General features: G+C 36.6%; 2 protein-coding genes and 1 non-coding gene across 3 annotated transcripts; 2 read left to right on the top strand and 1 right to left on the bottom strand.

Moving 5' to 3' along the window:
• The first annotated feature begins 5,775 nt into the window (after nt 1-5,775).
• Nucleotides 5,776-8,985, top strand: LOC133295813 (protein NETWORKED 3A-like). Its single transcript, XM_061494676.1, has 3 exons — nt 5,776-5,908; nt 6,521-6,654; nt 8,074-8,985. The coding sequence occupies exons 2-3, from the start codon at nt 6,558-6,560 to the stop codon at nt 8,850-8,852; spliced, it is 876 nt and encodes a 291-aa protein (XP_061350660.1). The 5' UTR covers nt 5,776-5,908; nt 6,521-6,557; the 3' UTR covers nt 8,853-8,985.
• Nucleotides 7,482-7,611, bottom strand: LOC133295816 (U6atac minor spliceosomal RNA). The gene has a single exon (XR_009749412.1). It is a non-coding gene; the product is annotated as a U6atac minor spliceosomal RNA (small nuclear RNA).
• A 2,112-nt stretch (nt 8,986-11,097) lies between the features above and the next one.
• LOC133295807 (probable indole-3-pyruvate monooxygenase YUCCA10) lies at nt 11,098-13,029 on the top strand. The gene is made up of 4 exons (XM_061494666.1): nt 11,098-11,786; nt 11,929-12,162; nt 12,308-12,433; nt 12,592-13,029. Exons 1-4 carry the CDS (start codon nt 11,181-11,183, stop codon nt 12,787-12,789), a joined length of 1,164 nt encoding a protein of 387 aa, XP_061350650.1. The 5' UTR covers nt 11,098-11,180; the 3' UTR covers nt 12,790-13,029.
• Nucleotides 13,030-19,655: the final 6,626 nt, after the last annotated feature.

The raw sequence follows: 19,655 nt of genomic DNA, 5'->3' as shown, positions 1-19,655 counted from the left end.
TCTAATCAGAATCATCTTCACCATTAAATGCAGGAGAAAAGCAACACAGACTCTTACCTTTCACACAATGAAAGGGAAATACATTGACATGAACAAAGACTATTCTCAAAAAATACTCAAATGAACAAGTTACTGCAACTACAGACTCCAATGGAAATAAAGGATACAAACAAGTGAATTATTATAGACACCTTTACTACTACAAGTATTTCCTCTTCTCAAATTCTCAGACTCCTACTATTCCCCACAAAACAAACCCGTTTGCAAAGAACTCCTCTACCCCTCCCAACTTCGTGAATAATCTTCCATACCCCTTTTGCTTGCTTTCTTTCCCTATAGCTAACTTCAGTCACGTTGGGGTGCACCATCTTCAACTCTCCTTCTTGTTGACCTGCATGGGAAAGGTTCCAGTGGCCCATCAGATTCAGAAGGATATACAGAAACAAATTCCCAAACATTAAAATTCCACGCAACTTTTGCAAGGGCTTTTTTTGCAACATTGAAAACTGATTGAATTAAAAAAAAGGTTCAACTCTCAAATATAAAATTCAGCCACCCATGAAACCCATCTAATGAATAAAAACTGGTTGAATTTTATAGATAACACGGATTACAAATTGTCAAATATCAGAATAAAAGGTGAAGAGTAAAAACTCCCAAACATTATTGAAGCTAATAAAGGGTCATATGTAATGTCCATGAAGCCCAATAATATGTGTTAGTGACATGCCAGGGATTTTAATTGTTAACAGGCTTATATTTATGATGAGAATCCAAAAGTTGTTTTTCAATTATCTAATAACAGATACAAGAGAACTTTCGTTGCCTCCACCATTAGCAGTGAGCACCCAGAAATACAAAAAATATCAAACGTTTATCAGAGGACTCAAAAAAACTTAACTGCAAGTCTTCAGTTCATTCTAGAGCAACAGAGTAGATTAAGCAAATAAGTCATTCAGCCTATGACTGTAACATTGTCACGCACGAAAAAACAAAAAAGGTTGAACTATTTGCATAATCAAGTTTATAAAATATGCATATTAGTTTCCAAAATATGGGTAGCAAAAGCTGAGAACAATAACATGAGAGATAATTCCCCTATTAGAAGGAGAATATTGTTACATATATATGGTCCCACTATAACCATGAGTTTAGGTCTCTTTCCCATGCTCTGTTTTCAGGCAATATCACTTAATTAGAAGTGATCATTATACAATAATAACTTCTAATAAAACTACGTAACTTGATCCTCCAGGATTAGAGATATCACTTATGAAAATAGGGAGACAAAACAAGTAATCAGAACTAAATACTCACTGGGGTCAAACTTCCATGGGGAAAGCTCAAGTAATACCATGCAGAAAGCAAATACAAAGGTTGAAAGTAATTCCATGCGCTGGCAGAGCCACTCAATAGCTCCAAGATTGCAGAAGAATATCATCAAGGGCATACAAGTGACACCTATGCATAACAGGGCATACAAGTTTAGTACTAAACTAACATACAATATAATCAAGGGTAAGTAGGAATTCTATGCTAACATGGTTTATATTTTTCACTCCAATTTAAAATTTAACAACTTACATCACAACAGCTACATCCCCAGTTAATTTCAGAAAAAATACTTGAAACTGATGCCATCTACATCCATTATAAATTACAAACACATAAGATATCCATCCAAGTATTGGTAGCCACAACTTGTTCTCATCTATGCATGTGAATGACGGACTACGTCAGTCGAAAGACATCAGCTACAAATACTATTACATATGCCAATACCAACTTCAAGTTATTACTTTCATAGTTCTTAGCACACAACTGTACATAAAAATTTACATTCAAGTCGTTAAGGACATGGTACATATTACACAAACAAAAAGACCACAAAACCTTCACACTAACAAAAAAGTTTCTACTGACCTTACAACTTGGGTAGTTACTGCCTAAAATACAAATCAACAAGCATTTTTCGTTGTAGACATCACAATCCCAAATACTATTACAAGTACAATAAACAATACCATATAAAGTTTCAACAATTTATCCTTTTGTATGCAATTAAGACATGTGGGTTCATTAACCCACTCAAAAAAATTACACTTCCGACCCCCTTTGAAATTAGCGCATCCTAACACTACAAATTTGGCCTTTCAAGAAGGAAAACAATAATAAATTGTGGAGGTTTAAATTCTGCCAAAAATTATTTTATTTAGTGGAGGTTTTTTTGACCTACACTAAATAACCTCCACTAATCATCTATGTTTTTGTAGTGATTAAGTCCCAACCGAGAAAAGAACCTTGGTAATGCAAACTTAAAACTCTTAAATACCCCAAAAGAAAGACTAATAAATAATGCAGTACGGTTCATTCTCAACTTGAGAATTCAACAAACCGGACTTATGAACATCATGGTTCAGCAAAAAGAAGAAACATGTAAGTACCTTAAATCAAACTCTGCAGGTGATCCAGTTTCTTTTGGTACTCGTTTAACTTGTCCTGGGGGATACAAATTCAATAACTTTAAGCAACATGCATCACCGAAGGTTGAAACTTGAATGAGAAACATGTCATGCAACAGAATTTAAAGAAACTTACAAGCTCCGATTTGACAAAATGGTCATTTGGGTTAATCCCTCTGCACCTCAACTTCATTGAAGACCAACAAAAAAAAGAAAAAAAAGAACTATTAAATCCAATTAAATAATCTAATAATGTTCTTAGCATGTAAGCAAAATGAAAAGATAAAAATAAAAGGAGAGCTTATAGAAAAACTGTGCACCTCTATTGATCAGCATTGCTAATTATCGGAATAAGACCCTTGAAACAAAATCCATGATGTATTTTTATGCTAGACTTATTCTATGCTACTCATTACATCCACCTCCTCGTGCATGTGACATATACCTGCTATCTGATGTATATGAAAACAGTGGAGGACAAGGGAGATATCAATGTTATAGCATAATAAAAGTTGTTATTTATTAAGCAATAAAAAAAATATCTTCACATACTTTCAAAATATAATTGTGACATATCATGTCATTATATAGGAATCAGATCTCAGTATTTTTATGGGTTGATTACCCAGAGAAAGTACCATGATAATAATCAAATACTGGGAATTTGGACACTTTAGTCAGAAGAGTTGTCAATTTCGAACACAGTAGCACAAAACGAAATGTTTGTGGTGTAGGAAAGTTAAAATTTCCACTTATCAGCTAAAGAAAATGTCAAAAAGGTGATGAATGGGTTTAACTATAAGGACATTAAATGTATTGTACATTTACTTCATCAATAAAACAAGTAAAACGAAACAAAGAAAAAGTAAAATCGGGGTGGGAAGGGAGAATTAGGTAATATCAGAAAGTAAATGGTGACAGTGACACACTTAACCAGATAAAAATCTACCTGTAAAAGTATATTGAAAGTAAATGTCAACAAGATAGAAATACTCTAACCTGTGCATATCATCCGAGGACCCATCTCTTAGTCTTGAAGAAGTTATTTCTCTGCAGTCATCTTGAGTACCTATGTGGCATGGTTTTTCATAAGCATAGTAAAACTTCTAGTGGGAGAGGGGCATAAAACTCATGAATAACCATTTCATCTGCTGGTCGGGTCGCACCAACAGAAAGCACAATGGACTTATACTTGTAAGGAGTTAAAACTTTCCTACTTCTCAGCTCTAAAATAACAATGAACAATGTCTATGTCAAATTGCACAATTATAATCATACTCGGTATTCGATAGGCATTGATGATTAACAAACGACTTTGTTTCTAAACTATATTTGAATAACAAGTTAGGTATATTGTCATTTTTAAGACACCAATATAAGGCCTAAACGAGTATTTAATCGCTTTGGAGAATATCTTATAAAAGAATATCTTATGTATACATATACACTTATGGAGAGTACATTTAACCTCCAGCAAAGACAAGGGGTGGTCCACTTAATTATAGTTATAATATTCTCTCATCAACCCTGTATACTGCATATCAGATTCATCCTTAAAGAAAGTTTTGTAATCGTAATCGGGTTTATGATAACTACGCACCGAATCAGCATTATTTTAAAGGATAAAATATAAAAGATTGGCATATTATTAGATCATGAATAGCTGACCACAAGGCAAACTTCAACAGAAATTATTAAATTTCAATGTAGATCACAAAACCAATTTATATGTGAAACTCAATTCCCTCGGACAGAAAAGTTAAAGCAATATATCTTGTTCCCCTTATTACCATGACTTTGTGAACTTGTTCTTCCATGTGACAAAGATGCAGGCAAAAACTAGTTACACATTGAGGTGAATTTATTATTCAAACTACTTCTGAAATCGTTTAAAAAATATTATTAGAAGATCTTGTTTTTCTTTTTTCTTTTTTTTTTAATATTTTTTAGTTGAGTTAGAGATCTGAAAATAACACTTAAACTAAATCATGAAGAGAAACATCATACTGCAATGCTATGTTGTTGGCATGCACATTGATAATATTTTAAAGAAAATAAAAAATATATTAAATTAAGAAAAAAATTGGGAAGCAGCATCAGCAACCTTAGAATCGGGAAAATTAGAAGATGCGATTACTTATAGAAGCTTTCCCTAGGGATGGTTGGCTCGATCGTCGGAGAGGGTGTCGACGGTAGCTGCAGATTTGGAGAGAGAAATTCGGAGTTAGAGAAGCAAATTGGCATCAAGAAAGAGATAGAGAGGGACTTACTTGGGTCACTGTAGGCTGAACCAGAAGGAGTGAAGGAAGCCATTGTAGCAGTAGAAGATCCAGATCTGGAAGAATGAAACCTAGGAACAAAATTGAAAAATGGAGCTTAATCAAAATCCTACAAAGACATGAAACTTTCGTGATGACGTGAGAAAAAAATAGCACAAGGTTCTAACGAAGACAATTAGCAGAAAAGAAAGAAGAAAAAAGAAAAATTGCCATAAGTGATTTTTCTTATTTGGAAAATTAGATTGAGAAAATAAAAAGAAAGCAATAATATGCAGCTTGCAACGTGGTTGAGGTTAACCGTTAGTGCCTTTCCACAGCTTCGCGATGCAGGAGTAGCAGACCGTGTGGGTGGCGGACGGAAAGGTCTGGCACAAGGCGGCCTTGGCGGTGTGCAGCAGATCTCCGACAACTACCCTAGTTCCAGCTCCACGAACAGAGGTGAGCGAAATTGTGCGCAAAGAAGCAAACAAACCTCGTCAGCGCCAGAGAGAGAGAGAGAGAGAGAGAGAGAGAGCGAATGAGTTGGACACGGCAGTAAATTATAACGTTGTGACACAAAGAAAATCAACAATATTCAAAATGTATGGGTAATTTCGTAATTTTGGTAAAGATTCCCATCATTTTTTTATAATCAACCAAACATAGTTAGTCAAATTAATCCAAGTTTCCTGTCAAATTTTTTGGGCTACCAAACATCTTTTTGCAAATTATCCTGTAAAAAAAGTTGCTAACTATTTTTCCGCAAATTTTTTTTCTGGGATCACAAAAATTTTCTCTTGTACCAAACGCCCCCTAAGTACTAGATATATTTTGAAAAAACATATTAAAAAAAAATTTCTGTTCACTAAGGCCCTATTATTGTGGCATGGTGAATTAGGGGACCCACTATCATATACACGTGTTTGAATATGATAGGGGGAGACTTCAGAATGGAGACAAAAAAAAATTCAAAATCTGAATGGACAGTATTTATGGTACATCTTCCCTCTCTTTGTCCCTGTAGTGGATAGTGGACACTACTCCACCGCAGTTGCAGAGTACAAACACTCACATAGAGACTCTGATTTATTGTGTGTATGTATTTGTGTGGCTGTTGAGTGGGGTTAGAAAACGAAGCCCTTACTTAGCTTGCACCTTAAAACCACTCACTCTGACGAGTTAAATCAGGTACCTTTTTTCTTTCTTCGTTTGCATATTTATTTGTTTAATGGGCACTGTAAAGTTTGAGTCTTTTGTCCCATCGGTGACGGTTTGCGGCGTGTTAATCTTCTGGGATAACCTCAAAACAATGAAATCTAGAAAAATATCACTCGAAATTTATGCGCCTGATGTGGGTTTCTCTGTATTTTGAATTCTTTTGTCCTTTTTTTATTCCACCTGTCTCTCTCTCTCTCTCTTTTCTTTCGCTATGTTTCTGGATTTCATTTTAGTTTTTGGTTTTTGTATGTTGGAATTTTCTTTCTGGTAATATTAGCAGCGTTGAAATAACGAGAATGACCTTATTCTATGATGTTGTTATGTATTTGTGTGCTACTGTGCTGTGTTGAAAAAAACGAAGAGGCAGTGTCAGTCTCTTAGTCGGTGCATTTATTTGTTCCTTTTCATGCAAATTCTGATAAGTGTGGTGTTTTTCATTCTTATCTTCTCGCTACAAGCATTTTTAAAATTATGTGATTTAGACTTGCTGCTGCTAGTATTGATGGTTATGCTTCTCAAATTTTCGTTTGGGGAATTCAAGGTTCTTTTCTGTTGTTTTATTATATATTTTTTTATACATAGGCTCTTGGGGATAGCCAAGAAAAGAGTGAAGGAGAAGATGGTTGGAATGATGAAGAATCAACCGTCACACTGGTGGTGGCTTGATAGTCACACTAACACTAAACGATCCCCATGGCTTCAATCCACTATCGCTGGTATGCATTTCCTCCCTCTCTTTTCCTTCTTATCAATTTCCTACAAGAATTTCTTTTTCTATTACCCAGCAGCACCTTATATACCCACATCAAACTAGGATTGACATATGACAAGCTTTCATTTTGAATTTTTTTTTTTCATGAATATTAAATTTTTTTTATTGTCATGCATTATTTTTACTTAATCTGCAATTAAATGATTGTGATTTGCAATGTATTGTCCAATATCAATGGTTTATGGTTAATGTGCATTCAATGATGCTTTCATTGCATGAAGATTGATGTTGGTTGGACTTGCTCCCGTAACAATAGCATAACATTTGAATGTCTCTGATCCACCAAACCTTCTCTTTGTTATTTCCCTTCAACGATTTCTCCCAAGTAGACCCATAAATTCTCTTCATAAATTGTTAAAAGTTTTGTAACCGCGGACGTCTACATCAATGGAGAAATGAAAAATTATTGAGGCAAACCACCCCTTCTCGAAAGAAGGTACTGTCTTAATATAAGTAGAGAAATACTAGTGTGAAAACATAAAAAGGTTATGGGCCACCATTATGATTTATATATGAGTGTTACTTTTCAAGTTCATTTTCTTTTTCTACCTTTATTCCTATGGATTTAGCCGTTGGAGCAACCTGTGTTTGGTTTCTTTATGACCTATATCCGGAATGTAGACCATTTTAAGGTTGAAATGTGATTATATTATGTAGTTTCTATTGAATTTGGGAATTATGGATGAAATCATAATTAGACCTATGTTGCATAACTTGATGTTTAAGGGTGAATATTAGAATGTTTGTAAATATTGAGGTGGCAAAGGAGAAAAAAAAATTTGGTTTAGAGATCCACCTCGGAGAGGTGGGTAGCCTTAACCGATGTGTTAACAAGAAAGCCCGAAGGCTGTTCCCGTCCCTGTCAGGGGAGATGCCAACCATCTCTCCTTTCTACGAACACGGCATGTAAGGCTTGAATTAACTTTATAAAGGAGAAGCTGATCTCATTACTATCCCATGTGGGACTAACACAAGCATATATGCAACAACCACACAATACTCACATATTATATTTCTCGACGCAGTTATCAATATTGTTTTCATTTATCGGCCTCGCATAGATATGTTTGTGACTATTATTGTTGAACAGAAAATTTCTGCGATATATTGTCCATAATAGAAAAATAGGAACATCAGTGTGAAAACATAGAAAGGTTATGGGCCCCCATTATGGTTTATTTGAGTGTCACTTTTGAAGTACCTTTTGCTCTATGGATTTAGCCGTTGGAGCAACCTGTGTTTGGTTTTGTTATGACTTATATCCGGTATTAGACCTTTTTGTGTACATCATGTTTTTATTGTGAGGGAAAGAGTGATCAAACTAATGTGTGAATTGTGATTGTCTTTTGCATGTTTATTGCAGAGCTAAACGAGAAGACAAAGGCAATGTTAACATTAATTGAAGAAGATGCAGATTCCTTTGCAAAACGTGCAGAGATGTATTACAAGAAGCGACCAGAGCTTGTGAGCATGGTTGAAGATTTCTATAGGACACACCGTTCACTAGCTGAGCGGTATGATCAAGTCAAACCTGACACCACAGGGGGGTCACCTTTTGCTTCAGCCAAGTATCAATTAGGGAAGTTGATGGGTTTTTCAGATAATGGTTATGATACCTATTCTGAGCATTGTGATGTAGACGAGTCAGTGGAATCTGAAGTTGATGATCCTGAGCTGGAGGAAGAAGAGGGGACTAAATTTCATGACTGCACAATTGAAAAGAAAGTTTCTTTTGTGGCTGCGGATGATGAAGTTATGAGGCTGAGAGATGAAATTAAGAGACTCAATGAAGAGAGCAAGGCTCATAGGGATCAACTCAAGCAGAAAGATACCATTTGTGATGAAGTAATGATGTTGAGGGGAGAAATAGAAAGACTTAGAGAAGAGAATGAGGCACAGAAGGAACAACTCAAGCAGAAGGATGAAGAGAAAATAGAGGTGATAAGACACCTGAGTTTAGCAATTAATATGATGAAGCAGGAGAATGTAAAGATGAGAAACTTCATCATTGCTAAGGAGTCTACCAAGAAATGGAAGAACCCATTTGAGTTCAACAAACTCATGGGAGCTTTTTCAGTTAAGTTGTTCAATGGGACTCCAAGGAATCAGCCCAGTGTTGAGCTCTCTAGATGTGGTTTATAAAGTTAGCAAATGGCTTTATTATGTACAACAGTCCTATAAAGAAATCTATATTTATGTTAGGTACTCACCCAAGTAAACTAAGCTATAAATCTTGGGTTTTATGTTTATCATTTAACATAATATAACTTCATTTTTCTACACACACATTAAAGAGGTGGAGTCCACATGTTTTTCTTTCTCTTTCATCGTTCCACTTTCCCTTTATGTCCTAGTGCTAGATTCCTAGTGTGCGTACTTACAATATTTATGTTTTGTGTGCCCTTTCCTTAGCGAGTTGCTTCCATTCCGATGTAACAATTTTTTTATTACTTGCAAATACAAAATGCGTACGAAGCAGAGCCATCAAAAGGTTCTGTATATAGCATATTCAACATCATATTCTGGAGAGCATTTTCAGTACTTGATACTGATCGGGTATATTCTAGGGAATATATAATATAAAGTATTAATTTTTTTTTGTCTCTTAAAAAAATATCAACTAATATGGCGTATTTCCATTGGTCCGTTGTAATTACGACATTTTTTCCCATATTCTTTATGATTGGGACTTGGTAATATCATAGTGGAAATCAGAGGTGGTCCTGCTTCTGAAATTCCAGACGACACCAAATTCCATTATATTGCATTTTATAAACATAGTAGACGTAAAGACATCATCCCATCACACATGTATCATAATAGGCCTCTTGTACATATATGGACACAGTATAGGATGTATTACACACCGTTACAATCCAGATCTGGGCCATAAAAAGACAAGATCACCGATTTGCATTTTAATGGATTTTTTTTTTTAAATATAAAGGTGAAAATTAAACATATAATCTAATATAAATTATCTAAATCTCTCACCACTATAAATTATCTAAATTTCTCATTACTAGATCAATCCCAGTGATTTAATGAATTTAATCTTATATCATACAAAAATAAACGTTGTATTTTAGTCGGACGTTTTGATCTGATATGCTACTTTAAATTTTATTTTAAAATAATAACTATTTGTAATACAGTAAAATTAATTCTTTTATAAAACTAGATTGTTTTTATTAAAATACATTACTCAATTTAAAAAAAAAATACAATTATACTAAAGACTAAATATCTAAAATGAAAATAAAATTAAACAATATTTCATTTAAATATATATTTTGTGCAATAAACTATTGTTTTATGAACGTGTAACTTTAGATATTTTTAATATTTCAAATTAAAAGTAATGTATCAAAAGTAATATTAGCAAGGACAAAGTGGAAAGTGAACTTGGAAGGCTTCTATTTTTTTTTTGGACTCTACCAGCATTCGAACTCGGACCATTATGGTGTTGTCCTCCAACAAGCAACAACAACCATATTGACCATGAATGCTAGCGAAGACTTCTATTTTTTAATGAAAACGTTTTCAGTATATCCATTGAGAGAAACTTTGAAGTTTGAATCATGAATTGTGACTCCTCGTAACAGCATTTTTGAAAAACTCGGGCCCGACCCGGCTAGGTCGACCCGGAATCTGGTGATTCGGTCATTAGATTGGTTCGGGTCAAGCATTTGACTGGTCATGCATTGACCCGGTCAAACTCGATCAAAATTCGGTCAAACCCGATTAAAATCGGTGATCCGGTCGGGTCATGCATTAAAAAATAAAAAATAAAAAAATCAAAATTGCTTCGTCTTGTCAAAAAAATATATAACTCATTTTAAATTTTTTTTGTAATTTTATTTGCTAGGATACTCTTCTACAATGATCTCAAATTTCAGCTTCCAATAATGAAGCAATTTACATAATAATAAATTAAGAGATTGTGACATATGTCATTTTTAATGTAGTTGAATTTGAAAAATATGAGTTCAATGTCATTAAGAGGTATGTTTATGCGGATTATGAGTTGCAATTTAAATTTACATAGTAATAGAATGCATTTTTATTTATTTATGCTTCATGTTTTTGAACTTATTTAATGAACTTTATTTAATTCATTTTAGATATGAAGAATATAATTGAATTTATATGTTCATATTTATATATATTTTTATATATCTATATATATATATGGGTCAACCGGTCTGACCAGTGACCCACCGGTCGGATCCAAACGGGTTCAATAACACTGCGTAACAGTATAACAAGCCTGTTTTCTCCTTGTGGCAACCTTTCAACCACACAAAGATATATCCATTGGTAATGGAAAACCAACTTGCTTAAGTAATAATCTTATGTGACTAGTGAATAATTTAAATTCACAAAACACAAATCATTCATCTCTCTAAACAAAAATAATAGAACAAAAACAAGAGAGAAAACAAAAAAGAAAAATAGACAAGGAACACAATGAAGGAAGCATCGGTGATAGTCGTCGGAGCTGGAACTTCTGGCTTAGCCACAGCTGCGTGCTTAACCAAGCAATCCATACCTTATATCATCCTTGAGAGAGAAGACTGTTTTGCTTCTCTGTGGCAGAAATACACCTATGATCGTCTTCATCTTCATCTAAGAAAGCAAGTTTGTGAGCTACCCCACTTTCCATTTCCTGCATCTTATCCTCACTATGTACCTAGGAAGCAATTCATAGAGTACTTAGACAACTACGTGAATCACTTCAAGATCAACCCTTTGTACCAGAGAGCCGTGGAGCTAGCTCAATATGATGATGAGAAATGGAGGGTCATGGCTAAGAATAGGACCTCTGGTCATGTTGAGGAATATGCTGGAAGGTTCTTGGTGGTAGCTTGTGGCGAAACTGCTGAACCTCGTGTTCCTGAGGTTGAAGGGTTAGGGAGTTTCAAAGGGAAAGTGCTTCATTCTACAGGGTATAAAAATGGGAAGGAGTTTAAAGATGAGCATGTTCTGGTTGTTGGATCTGGCAATTCTGGCATGGAGATTGCATTAGACTTGGCCAATTTTGGTGCCAAACCTTCCATTATTGTTCGAAGCCCGGTACTTAGTTAATTTGTTATATATGTATATATGATTAGAATATATATATATTTTTTGTGTCTAATCCATTGGTGTATTCTTTATTGAATTTTTAAATTCCTGAACTTTTTCTATGCTATAATATTATTGTGTATATATGTAGGTTCATTTTCTTTCAAGGGACATGATGCATTATGCCACGCTTTTGTTCAAATATCTGTCCCCAAGCACGGTTGAGAAACTGTTGGTGATTGTTAGCAGGATTGTGTATGGAGATCTTAGCAAGTATGGGATACCTTTTCCCAGTGAGGGCCCTTTCACCATGAAGATGAAGTACGGCAAGTTCCCAATAATTGACTTGGGAACTGTGAAGAAAATCAAATCTGGAGAGATACAGGTATGAGCATTTATCATCAGGAAAACATAGTAATCATACCTCTTTCCATTTTATACAAAACCTTAAGCCTTCAGGTGCTTTCTCATTTGCTCAAATTAAGACATTATGGTTTAGATTGAGTGTCATTCTATTATGCTATATGTAGGTGTTGCCAACGGAAATAGAGAGCATGAGAGGTAACCAAGTCTTGTTCCGGGATGGCAGGTCGCACCCATTTGACTCAATTGTTTTTTGCACAGGCTTCAAGAGATCAACTCAAAAGTGGCTTAAGGTATGTGTGTGTCATATTGTGTGTGACAATATTAACTACCCTTTATTGAATGCACTGTTCTGTTCTATGTAAATCTCTAACTACATAGAAATGATAAAAAAAACTATCATGCAAGACAGTTTAGAATGAAAATGACAATATGAATTCGTTTTGAGCAGGGGGGTGATGATCTTCTGAATGAGGATGGTTTTCCAAAGCCAAGTTTCCCAAACCATTGGAAGGGTAAGAATGGTTTGTACTGCGTTGGACTATCGAGGAGGGGATTTTATGGAGCTAAACTCGATGCCCAGAACGTAGCAAATGATATTGCTTCATTAATTCCTCAACAAGAAAGAAAAGAAATTTGTGTCATGTGAAACAAACAGTTTTATCTGTTATGTTTGGCTTAAGTATGAACTCTGTTGCAGATTTAGTTTGAAACAGTGAATGTGTGGTATTAGTAATGCACACAAACTAAACACATGGGAAAAGGAAACAAAAAAAGTAACACACAGCAAGCAAGTACATAGTTATGCAGATAAGAAATGGATTTTATATCTGTAATATGTAACATAATTTTCCTATACATACAATTTTACGTGGGTCTAGTCTCTTGATTTTTCTCTCTTCTTTCTTCGCTCTCCTCTCTCTTTTCAATTGTATGCGTAGGATTTACCCATAACAAATTGTATTATATGGTTATAGAGATAATCCCTATTGGCCTACCAACTAGGATCTGTTGAGTGACTTTCTATTGTTTTCCTCCTGTAGCCATATGAGCTGTACATAACCTTAATGTTAGGTGCACAAATTAATCAACCATTGGGTATGATAATCAGAGTTAAGCAATTAGGGGAGTCCAAAATTGGGGAAATTCTATCCCCACATTAAATGGGCTATGCGTCTAAACGTTTATGGATTATTTTACTTATATGTTTTTTTATTTAATATATTTTTTTCCCATATCACTCACTTGAATTATCAACAATGGTAATTTGGTTTTAATTCCCATCTTAGATTTCAAGGAGTTTTCAATAAAAGGGTTAGAAAGAGTAATGATATTGACACTTTAAAATCTGTATATAATTTTCACATATTTTCATAAAAAAAAGTAAAATAAAGAAAGTATGTATTAGAATATTTAAATTTTTAAACATATATTAAGGGTGTGCATGACAACCTTTCCGGAATCAATATTTTTTTTTTTAATTTTTACTTCCAGGAACAGAAATGGATGGAAAACTCGTTCGGTAAAATTGGTTTATTTTTTTGTTCACGGAATGAACCGGTTTAATTTTTGTTCTGGGAAACAGAAAAAAGAATCAGAAAATATTTGTTTTTTTTCGGGCACAAAATGAGAAACACTTATTTCTCTCAATTACTCTCCACCACTATCATCATCATCATCACAACCATCATCCCGACACGACTACTGCCACCATCTGCCGTCACTGTCGTACCACCAATGTCGTCGTCACCACCACGATGACGCCGCCGCCGCCACCACCACCTCCACCCATCACCACCACCGCCACCATTACCATTATCATCACTGTCACCACCACCGCCACCATCGCCATCACCACGTCATTGCCACCACCACTTCCACCACTGTCACTAACCACCAAGACCATCGCAGTAGCCACTGCCATTATCACCACCACTATAATGACCCTATATGGTAAATCTTAATTAGAGATTTAATTTAAGGATTTAAATGCCATAATTAGATTTAGTGAGTGATTTCGAGTATTTTGACTGTAATCATAACTATGTTATGAACAGTGCGTTTTGTCGGAGAATTCGCAGTCTTGTGAATTAACGGGTAGAGCTTAAATAAGCAAAAATGATTTTCGAGACATAATTTGACAATTCTGACTCCATATATGAGTTCAGAATGAAATATTGTATAGTCTGGTACTTTCCGTGAAAATCTCGTGAATAGTGTTTCTACCGGGTATTTTATACCGCTGTTTAAGCAACCGGTAGAGTCCAGAAACAAATAATTGATGAAGTAAGAATAAGAAAGTTCAATGTATGCCAAGCAAGTCAATATAGGTCCAAGAAAATGATAAGTTTATAAGTGTTAAGTTTCAGAAATAAATAAAGTACAGTTAATGGTTCACAATGCATTTCGTTAAAAACGGTGCAAAAACCATACTGTGAATTATAAATATTGTTCCTTAGAAAATAAAAATTAATGTCAATGATTTTAGAAAAATAAAAATATGTTTGTAGCTTTAAGTTGGTTCTGGGTCAGTTTAAGTGAAGATACGCGAAAGAAGAACATCTGTTAAAAAGTCACATGTGGCTATAAAGCTTTGTCATTCAAGTGAATCACTATTCACACAACTAAAACTCCTTTCTCTCTCTTGCAAACCGTGGAGTTCATCATGGAAGGGGGGGGGGGGGGGGTTTAGGGCTTTATTTCTTTTTTTGATTTCTTCTTGAATATGCCACCAAATCCAAAGACCCACCACATGAAATTGATTAGAAACCACTCAATGAATCCATTCCACCTATCAATTTGAGCTTTTGTTGAGTGTGTGAAGAGTTATTCTCTCCCCCAAATTTGTGCACTATTCATCAAGAGGCTAAAATGAAGTTTTTGATGGAGATTCTCTTGGTGTAGGTCTTCTAGGCTTTGGGTAGTTGATTTGAGGTAACAAACCTCTATTTACATGATGTTGTTTTGATTATTTAAGTTATAAAATTGTTTATATGCCTTGGGTGGGAAAGCATGATGTGTTAAAATATGTATTGATGAGGAATAATTGATATTTTGATGTATGAAATGAAAAGAAGCTTTGTAAGTATGTAAAAAAATTAGAGAAAAATCATGTCTTTTCTCTCTATGTTCGGCCTTTGATAGAGTTAATAGGATTTATTGTGCCAATTTAGTTGATGCTTTAAGAGGGGTTTTATGTGTTCAAGTAAGTAGAATTTGGATGAATTAGTAAGAATATTACATTGGAAAGAAAATCCTTGGAAACATACCTTGATGTTTCGGCCTTGATGTGTTGTGAAGGACTTGGTGTCTAAACTCAAAATAGGAACCTAGTGGATGCATGCCTAGGTGTTTGCAAGTTGTAAGGAAGTAAAGAAAATGTATTGTAAAAGAGATGGATCTTTGGAAATTCCCCTTATAGGATTCGACCTATAGGGTATTTAGGGATATATTTTGTACATTTTATTTTAAATAAAATGTGTTGTAATAAATTGTATAAAAGTGATGAGTTTTGAAGAAAAATAGCATGATTTATGTTGAAAATTCCTAAGGGAATGGTTGATTAAAGTAAAGAACCCCAACGGTTATAAAGAGGTCTAGACTTGTGTATTGGCATAACATTGGCAAAAATATAAAGAAAGGAAGATAAGCGATAAAATGTATGCTTTATGGAAAATCTAGGCATGATAACATTTTATTGATTTTGGATTTGTGGATTCTTGCTCTAGGTGTACCTAGGGACAAAAAAGGATCGGAATCTCTTGAAGACATATAAGTAACTTGTGCAACAAGTAAGCGTATTTGTAAAGCTTCAAGAGGTAAGCTCTATGTTTAAGGAGTCTTTTCCTGGTTGAGTGCTCTACCATGGTTAGTGAACTATGGTTGGACTGTATGACTGTGATTTAGATGCTTTGTATAGATGCATTCATATAGAGTTATTTGATAACATGATATGTTTTGCTCTGATATGACTTCTGTAATATGATTTCTGTAACAATCTCTGGCCATTCATTGTATAGTACCCGGATGTCCGCTTTGGGGTCCTCCCTCGGGACTGATGGTGTACGTCTCTGATATGTCTGGTTCCGCTTTGGGGTCCTCCCTCGGGAACACGTGCGTTGATTTCCGCTTGGGGTCCTCCCTTGGGAATGACGACGCACACCTCTGATATGATATGGATAAATGCTCTGTTCTGTTATGATATCTGTTATATGTTGTATTCGTATACTCTGTATCTGACTTTCGTGCAGGAGAGAGCCAGGGGTATGGAGAATTCTCTATAAACCTGGAGCTTATTGAGATTTGTAATCTCACCCCTTGTTGGGGACATATTTTCAGGTGCCCAGATTCCCGGTGAGTCCTCACTAGGCAGGGACGCGACACGTGGCTGAGGCAGTTGACGGATCGGATTTTGAATGGTTGTAGGCTACTACTTTTTGGAAGTATATTCATGTCATTTTATATTTCCGCCTTTGATGGATCATGATATTGATCCTTTATTTTGTATATGACCTGTATATGTTTTGTACATGTCTGTCAGTTTGATGCATGTACATTTGAGTATTCAGGCACGTTATATGATGATGTAGTATTCAGATATGTTTACGTGTTGGATTGCATGCTATTAGATATAGTGGCACTGAGCCAAGTTATGCATGCGCCCATGGATGAACATTTGATTATATTTGTATAAACTGTTTATCAGGAAATGCTTCTGAGTGGGATTGGAAAAACCCCAGTTGTCCGATTTATAGAGGAAACTCTGTCTGATTTTCGTTTACGACGAATGAGAATTTAAAAAGAAAAAGAAAAAGTTAGCTCGTATTTTCATAAGTTAAGTCTTCCGCTGTTTTCTGTTTTATCATATGTATGGTAATTGAACCGGCTCGAGACAGGGATGTTACAACCACCACGCCACCACCACCACCATCGTCGCAACCACTGCCATTGCCACCGCCGCCACCGTCGCAGCCGCTGCCATCACCACCACCACGCCACCACCGCCATTGCCACCACTACCACAACCACCACCACCATCGCCATCACCATGCCATTGTCATCACCACCACGCCACCACTTCCACCACCGTTACTAACCACTACTACCATCGTCGCAACCGCGACCATTACCACCACCACCACGACGCCACCATCACCGTCACCAACCACCACCACCACCGCCCAGCCACTGCCATCACCACCACCACCACCAGCACGCCTCCACCACCGTCACCAACCACCACCACCATCGTCGCAGCCACTGCCGTCACCGCCACCACCATGTTATCACCAACCACCACCACCATCTGCGTAGTCGCTGCCATCTCCACCATCGTCATCGCCACCACTACCACCACTATCGCCATCATTACCACCACTACTATGTCGTCACCATCTCCGCAGCCACTGTCGTAACTATCATTACCACCACCACTGCCGCCGCCGCCACCACCACCACCACACCATATGGAAAGGAAAGTGATAATCCGAAAAAAAATTATGCTTAATAGGAATTATTTTTTATTATATTATTTGTTGTGTTATCAAATACAATTCTCATTCTCAGAATAAAAATAGAACATCTTATCAAACATATTTTTTTTCTCAGAAATTGTTCCAAGACACAAAAATAGAAAAGAATTATTTCTTTTTAGACACAGTGCTAGGGAACAAAATGATTGTGATGTACACCCTAAAGGTGTGCATGACAACTACTGCCGGCAAAATGGGCTCGGCTCGGCGGGCCAACCCGCTAAACGGGGCGGAACTGGTTGAGTTTTTCAACCCATCTCAAAAGCGGGGTGGGGCGGGCTCATTTTTTGGCGGGTTGATGGCGGGCATAGGCGGGCCGAGGCGAGTCAGTGTAAAATAGGCTCGGGCTAGCGGGCCAAACCACCCAACACGCCAAACGGGGCGGGGCGGGCTGAGTTTTTGAGCCTACTTTCAAAAGCGGGGTGGGGCGGGCTGACTCATTTTTTGGCGGGTTGATGGCGGGGTGGGGCAGGGCGGGCCGCCCACTTTGCCACCTCTAATGACAACCTTCCCGGAATCAATTATTTTAATTTCTGTTCCCGAGAACAGAAATGGATAGAAAACTCGTTTGGTAAAATTGGTTTATTTTTTTTGCTCCCGAGATGAATCGGTGTAATTTTTGTGCTGGGGAACAGAAAAAAGAAACAATTTTTTTTGCTTTTGTGTTCCCGAGCACAAAATGAGAAACACTTATTTCTCTCAATCACTCTCCACCACTATCATCATCGTCGTCATCACCACCACCACGACAATGTCATCTCCCCCACCGCCATTGCCATTGCCACCACCACCACCATCGCAGCCACTGCTGTCGCCACTGTTATTGAAGACAGTGGGTGATATTATATCACTAATAGATTTGAACCCATGTATAAAGCAGAGGAGGTAGATGATCAGAATTATCACTGTGTAATTAAAAAGATTAAAAACAGACTTACTTGTCAGTGGCAGAATGATGAAACAGACAGAATGAAAGGATGAATATATGCAGTATCAGAGGAATTAAATCCGAGCCCACAGAACGTGTCTCTTTAAGACAATTTGCCCCCTCACTGATGCCTAAGGTTGATGGACACTTGTCTCCCAGGATAGAAAGGATTTCTTCTGAAGAATGGTGGCACTACCAATCAACAGCCCAAACGAACACAACAATATGCCAGAGGAAGTCACACCGGAGGATGAACAACAGTATGCAAAACCGGAAGAAGAAAAAATTCCGGAAGAGTTTAAGTGCAGAAAAAACTGCATAGATTTCTGAAGGTGTCAGTGTCTATTTATAGACACTGACCGGTCACGATGAACAGTCGTCGGCGACGAACCGCCGTGTCTTATGGCGGCGAACGGGTGCGACCGGTGACTGTTCCGACGAACAGATACGACCGGTGACCGGTTCAGCGAGCAGACACAACCGGTGACTGGTTCACGAAGGGAAAGAACCGGTTTGGTTCAATACTGCTCAAAAAACCAGCGGGTAGAAACGTTTTTGGTTGGAGGGAAGCAACGGTAAATTTTTGGACAAAATATTAAAAAATAATTTAATAAAAATAATTTTTTATTACACACTATGAACCGAACCGATCCGATCCGAGCCGAGCCGGCGGCGGCGCGCGCGTGTGTGGTGAACCAATGCTCACCTAGCTCTTCCCCCTACATAAAACATGTAGTGACCCAAGGGCCAATCTAAGAGAGGGAAGTGGGAGCTTATATACTCTCCCATTTCCTACTAATTGTCCAATGTGGGACTTGTTGAAGCCCACACACCTCTTCATCTTCCCTTTTTCTCTTTTCTTTATTAACCCACTTCTTATTCATAACCAATGGATCATTGTACATTAATTCATTCATTAATTCCAACAATCCCCCACATGGATAAGAAGTCAAATCATCGTGACAAAATGCATAAGAGTATAAATGCAAAGTGTAAATTCCTCAACGAGAAACAACTGCATCGAGATAGGTTGAGTTACCTTTGAACCTTCTCTAG

The sequence above is a fragment of the Gastrolobium bilobum genome, unplaced genomic scaffold, assembly GCF_033153095.1.
Source record: "Gastrolobium bilobum isolate Gb01-03AN ecotype WA unplaced genomic scaffold, APGP_CSIRO_Gbil_v1 utg19851, whole genome shotgun sequence".
In the NCBI taxonomy this organism is placed as follows: Eukaryota; Viridiplantae; Streptophyta; class Magnoliopsida; order Fabales; family Fabaceae; genus Gastrolobium; species Gastrolobium bilobum.
The sequence above is the reverse complement of the archived record's forward strand: the minus strand, read 5'-3'. Positions and strand labels throughout refer to the sequence as shown.